This window comes from Colobus angolensis, unplaced genomic scaffold (genome assembly GCF_000951035.1).
Source record: "Colobus angolensis palliatus isolate OR3802 unplaced genomic scaffold, Cang.pa_1.0 Scaffold10, whole genome shotgun sequence".
NCBI classification, from domain to species: domain Eukaryota; kingdom Metazoa; phylum Chordata; class Mammalia; order Primates; family Cercopithecidae; genus Colobus; species Colobus angolensis.
Window position 1 is genome coordinate 23256646 of NW_012110919.1, and position 5775 is coordinate 23262420.

Below are 5775 nucleotides of genomic sequence, written 5' to 3' on the forward strand. Positions count from 1 at the left end.
TGAGACTCATTCACTATCAAAAGAACAGTGCAGGAAAGACCCACCCCCGTAATTCAATCACCTCCCACCAGGTTCTTCCCACAACACGTGGGAATTGTGAGAGTTACAAATTCTAGATGAGATTTGGGTGGGGATGCAGCAAAACCGTGTCAGTCAGGCATGGTGGCATGCACCTGTAGTCACAGCTACTCAGGAGGCTGAGATGGGAGGATCAATTGAACCTGGGAGGTCAAGGCTGCAGCGAGTCGTGATTGCAGCACTTCACGCCAGCCTGGGTGACAGTGAGACCCTGGTCTTGGGGAAAAACAAGACTGCAGTGAGTCGTGATTGCGCCACTTCACTCCAGCCTGGGTGACAGTGAGACCCTGGTCTTGGGGAAAAAAACAAAAAGGAGGAAGCTACAGTGATGAAAACAGTGTCATACTGGCATATGAATAGAGAGATCAATGACACAGAATATACTGTAGTTCAGAAATAGCTACTTACAGCACTTAGTAGTAAAAAGATGACTGGCAGGATGTATTTGTGCCATATATGATAGACAAAATGTTAATTGCCTGGATACATATAAAGTACCTACAAATCCATTTCAGAAAGACCAACAATCCAATAGAAAAGTGAGCCAGAAACATGAGCAGCTAGTTCATAGCAGAGGAAACGTGCATGACTTCATCTAGGCAAAAATGCTCAAGCTCACTTGTAAAAGAGAAGCAAATTAATGTGGTAGCGAAATGCTACTTTTTTGTCTCTCAGATTAGCAAAGCTAAACAAAAATCCTGAAACTTCTACTGGTGAGGGTGTAAGGAAACTCAGACATGACAGGGAGTGGGGCATAAATTAACCAAATTTCTTTGGAGGGTAATATAGTCCTATCTGTATTTAAATTGTAAATATTCTTTGTTCTATTTCTACTAATTTCTTTTTTTTTTTTTTTTTTGAGACATAGTCTCTATCACCCAGGCTGGAGTGCAGTGGCACGATCTCGGCTCTTGGTTCACTATAACCTCTGTCTCCCAGATTCAAGCAATCTCCTGCCTTACCTTCTGGAGTAGCTGGGATTACAGGCACTGCCACCACTCCTGGCTAATATTTTTTCTTTTTTTTTTTTTTTTTTTTGTATTTTTAGTAGAGACGGGGTTTCACCATGTTGGCCAGGCTGGTCTTGAACTCCTGACCTCTAGTGATCCACCCGCCTCAGCCTCCCAGAGTACTAGGATTACAGGCATGTGTCACCGTGCCAGCCTCATTTCTATTAATTTCTTAAGCAAATCAAGAACATACATTGTGGCATTGTTTGTAGTGGCAAAAGATTGGAAACAACCTAAATGTCCATCATAGGAAATTCATGAAATAAAACTACTTCATGTATCCAGAGGAATACCATGAAACTGTCGAAAAGAATGGGGACATATTCCTTATGTGCTGTGACAAAGCGATCTCCACACACAGTATTAAGGGAAAAAAAGTACCTGGCGCAGTGGCTCACACCTGTAATCCCAGAACTTTGGGAGGCCGAGGCGGGCGGATCACCTGAGGTCAGGAGTTCGAGACCAGCCTGACCAATATGACGAAACCCCATCTCTACTAAAAATAAAAAAATTAACCAAGTGTGGTGGCATGCGCCTGTAATCCCAGCTACTTGGGAGGCTGAGACAGGAGAATCGCTAGAACCTGGGAGGTGGAGGTTGTAGTGAGCCCAGATGGTGCCAGCCTGGGCAACAAGAGTGAAGAGTGAAACTCCATCTCAAAAAAAAAAAAAAAAAGTGCTGTTGGGAAGGGGAATTTGGGGCCTGCATGGCTGCATTCAGAGAAGGAAGGGAGTCTTGCTTATCAGATTATCTCTGCAGCTGATCTCCAAACCTATTTCCCTTCTTCCTGGCACACAGGGCCACTCATTTCCCAGACTCTTGCATGGAGGCACGGTTGTGTGATTGAAATCCAGCCAGGCAAGCAGGCTCAGCCCACGGAAACCTCCCCTGGGCCACCCTCCATGCCATTTCTTCCTTTGGTTTGTGTGGAATGGGGCTGAGCCCCAGGACGACTTTGGTGGAATCTGGTATTCAAATCAGAGTCCTGCAAAGAAAGGAGCCTGGGTCCTTGAGTTCCCAGCTGGAGGAGAATTCCAGGAGTCCCCACCTGTTGGAAGCAACATGAGCAGGGACTTCATTGCATTTCCACTGGAATTCTGGGGCGTCTCTCTTGCAGACAGTAATTAGCTGTAATATCCCTTTGGCATCGTATTAGCCCTTAAAAGCAAAGCAAAACAAAATTCACACACTCTGCAGGCCTTCTTTGGCCCTGGAATCCACATTTTGCTTTAGCCAAACTCTGGCCTCAGCTCCAGGGGCTCCAGCCACAAACAGCTCCCTGGACGCTTGTTGCCTAGATGTGCCCCTTTTCTGCAATTCTCTGATGTCCAAACGTATCTCTTCTGGCACAGCTCAGCTCCTGTCACTTCTCCTGGCACAGCTGAGCTCCTCTCACCCACTCCTCCGGCTTTTGCTGACATTTATCTGGCTGAAATGCACACATTTGACTGGGTATTCCACCTCCCTTCCCAGCCAGTGTCCTCTGTTCCTTCCTGCATGCCCAGTGCCCAACCCCAGCATGTCCCTAGAAAAAGAGTTCTCAAAACCCTTACATCCACCTGAGAAGAGTTAAGAAGCAAATCATGGCTGGGCGCGGTGGCTCATGCCTGTAATCCCAACACTTTGGGAGGCCAAGGCGGGCGGATCACGAGGTCAGGAGATCGAGACCATCCTGGCTAACATGGTGAAACCCCGTCTCTACTAAAAATACAAAAAATTAGCCGGACGTGGTGGCAGGCGCCTGTAGTCCCAGCTACTTGGGAGGCTGTGGCAGGAGAATGGCGTGAACCCGGGAGACAGAGCTTGCAGTGGGCCGAGATTGCGTTCCAAGACCCTCCCTGCCCTGGCCCTGGTCGCCTGTCCCCCTCTCTCCCCTTGTTAACTGGGCTGCATTCATTCTTTCCATTTCTCTAACACGTGCCATGTCCCATCTCCTGGCCTTTGCCCTTGCTGTTCCCTCTCATCATTCAGGTCTCACTGTCATTTCCTGACCATGGTACTTACGAAAGCAGTGCCCTCTGCCCCATCCATGTCACCTCGTTCGTTTTCATTTCCGAAATGACCTCGCTTTTGGATTTACGGCCGGTCTCTTCCCCTGGAGCATCAGCGGGGGAGGTCAGGGTCGCCCTGGCTCGGGCCTGTTCACATTGGGATCAAAGGCACACTTTGGAGGCTCGACCAAGGCGAGCTGCGTTCGCGGGGCCAGGTCTTTCCGCACACGTGGAGGGCGGTGGCGGGTGCGGAGGCGCCGCGCGAGCCGGCAGGCAGCCAAGGGCAGTGGATACTTAGCGCCACCCGCTCCGCCTGCATCAGCTGCGCGCCACTGCCCAAGGATGGGGAGGGCCCGCCCCCGGCCCGCCCCCGCCTTCCCATTGGCGGTCGCGCGGGGCGGGGAGCGGGGTCGGCTCTTTGGCCCTGAGCCCCTAGCCCTGCACTCCGTCCGCTCGCCGCCTGCTAGCCTGCTGCCATGTTGCGTGCTGCCGCCCGCTTCGGGCCCCCCCTGGGCCTCCGCCTCTTGTCAGCTGCCGCCACCCAGGCCGTGCCCGCCCCCAACCAGCAGCCCGAGGTCTTCTGCAACAAGGTGAGCCCCCCGGCCCGGCTTGCGCTTTGTTCTCCGGCCCAAGTTCCCGCAGGCCCCGCGCCGCCGTGGGCCTCAGTGTACCCATCTGGGGCTCGAGGGGCTTGCAGAGGCTGAGCTGGAAGCACATCTACCCCTTCCCCTCCTGCAAGCATTTTAGCCCCTTCGCCGCGTCTGACAGTCCCCGTCCCGTTTCCCCTGACTTGGGCCCCCGCTCCGTCTTCGCCCAGCCTCGGTCTGTTTTCCAGCGCCAACTCTCGGGATTCCGTTCCCCCCACGGTCCTTGGCTTTCGGGTCTCCGCGGGGTCCCCACCCTCAACCACTCAGAAGACGCGGCCAAGTCCCACTTTGTGGGAACTTTTCTGTCTTTTCCTTGGTCATCCCCTTTATCCCAAGACTCATGCCCTCATCCAAGGAATTCAAAAGGAAAAACCAGGAAAGAGGAGATTTGCAGCCAGCGTTCTCCAGTTCGCCAAGGGCGAGGCCACGCCAGTGGGCGCTCGACTGCTTCCATCGCTGGGAGTGGGGAATCCTGGAGGACCTTAGGCCCCAGGGCGCCGACCCCAAGGGGTGTCCGCGGCTTGCAACGCCGGCTTCGACCAAACCAAGGAGGAGCTTTCCAGGATAAAACCGATTCCCGTGGTCCATTTATTGATTGCTCAATCAGTAATACTTTGAAATATTTTTTATTTTGATCTTTGAGTTTGGGCAAAGTTCTAGACTTCACAGAGGCTGAAACTGGTAATGAAAGAGTTTGTTTTGTTTGTGCCAGTGCATGTGGGCTGCTTTCTCTGACTTAAGCTTTTTCTCCTATAAATGGTAAGGGGCTCAGAGGATGAGGTTCACACAGGTCCTCATCAACCGGTCACTTCATAGTTAATCACAGCTCCTGTCCTCTCTGCACAGCCTTTGTGCCTGGCACTGTTCTAAGGGTCTACCTGTTTTGCAATTTAAGGTAATTCTTACAACAGCCTCAGTAGGTAGGGACTGTAATTCTCCATTTTATAGATGAAGCGACTGAGTTACAGAGAGGTTTAGTGACTCACCTGAAGACCAAAGTCAGTGGCATAGTTGGGGTTCACAGCTGAACTTCCAGGAGTAAGCCCCTGACCAGAACATTCCATAGTATGTTGTGACTCTGGGTGGGAACAAAGGGAACACCGATCCTCTGGGACTGTTGCTGATTTGGGATGCTGTAGAGCTGGCTCCTAGCCAGCTGCTTTCTACAGCACACCTGCTGGTCTGGACCTGAGTGTGGCTGCAAATCTGGATATAGGTGATGGGTAAAGCCACATGCATGTGATTTTAGGGGATGTTACAAAAGTCATTTGCAAGGGAATTTTTAAAAGGATAAAATAAAATGTCTTTTGTATAACACAAGCTAAAAAGGCAGCAGCTGTGGCTCCCTTGGCAGCCTGTGCAACTGAGGAGTTCATGCTTGGAAGACTTGAGCATCAAAAGATCTAGCAGAGGCCGGGCACGGTGGCTCAAGCCTGAAATCCCAGCACTTTGGGAGGCCGAGACGGGCGGATCACGAGGTCTGGAGATCGAGACCATCCTGGCTAACACAGTGAAACCCCGACTCTACTAAAAAAATACAAAAAACTAGCCGGGCGAGGTGACGGGCGCATGTAGTCCCAGCTACTTGGGAGGCTGAGGCAGGAGAATGGCGTAAACCCGGGAGGCGGAGCTTACAGTGAGCTGAGATCCGGCCACTGCACTCCAGCCTGGGCAACAGAGCAAGACTCCGTCTCAAAAAAAAAAAAAAAAAAGATCTAGCAGAGGCCAGGAGCAGTAGCTCATGCCTATAAATCCCAGCATTTTGGGGTGAGGACTTGAGCCTAGGACTTTGAGGCCAGCCTGGGCAACAGCAAGACCCTGTCTCTAGTCTCTACTAAAAAAGTAAATTAGTCAGGTATGGTGGCACATGCCTGTAGTCCCAGCTATATGGCAGGCTGAGGTGGAAGGATCCCTTGAGCCTAGGAGTTCCAGGCTGCAGTGAGCTATGATTGGGCCACTACACTTAGTCTGAGCAACAGAGCAAGACCCTGTCTCATAAACATCCTCAAGGAACAGCCATCACAATAGGAACCCTTGTGGCCACAAAAT

The 5775-nt window shown here is 51.4% G+C and overlaps 1 protein-coding gene across 3 annotated transcripts in view; it reads left to right on the plus strand.

Moving 5' to 3' along the window:
- Positions 1-3459: 3459 nt before the first annotated feature.
- The window catches only part of ALDH2 (aldehyde dehydrogenase 2 family (mitochondrial)), a 53330-nt gene continuing 51014 nt past the window's right edge, over positions 3460-5775 (plus strand). For 2 of the 3 annotated variants that reach the window (XM_011936643.1, XM_011936651.1), the window contains exon 1: positions 3460-3669. In XM_011936643.1, coding sequence (XP_011792033.1) covers positions 3556-3669 — 114 coding nt within the window. In that variant the 5' untranslated portion in view covers positions 3460-3555. The remainder of the gene's footprint in view (positions 3670-5775) is intronic. The other variant, XM_011936635.1, reaches the window with a different exon arrangement.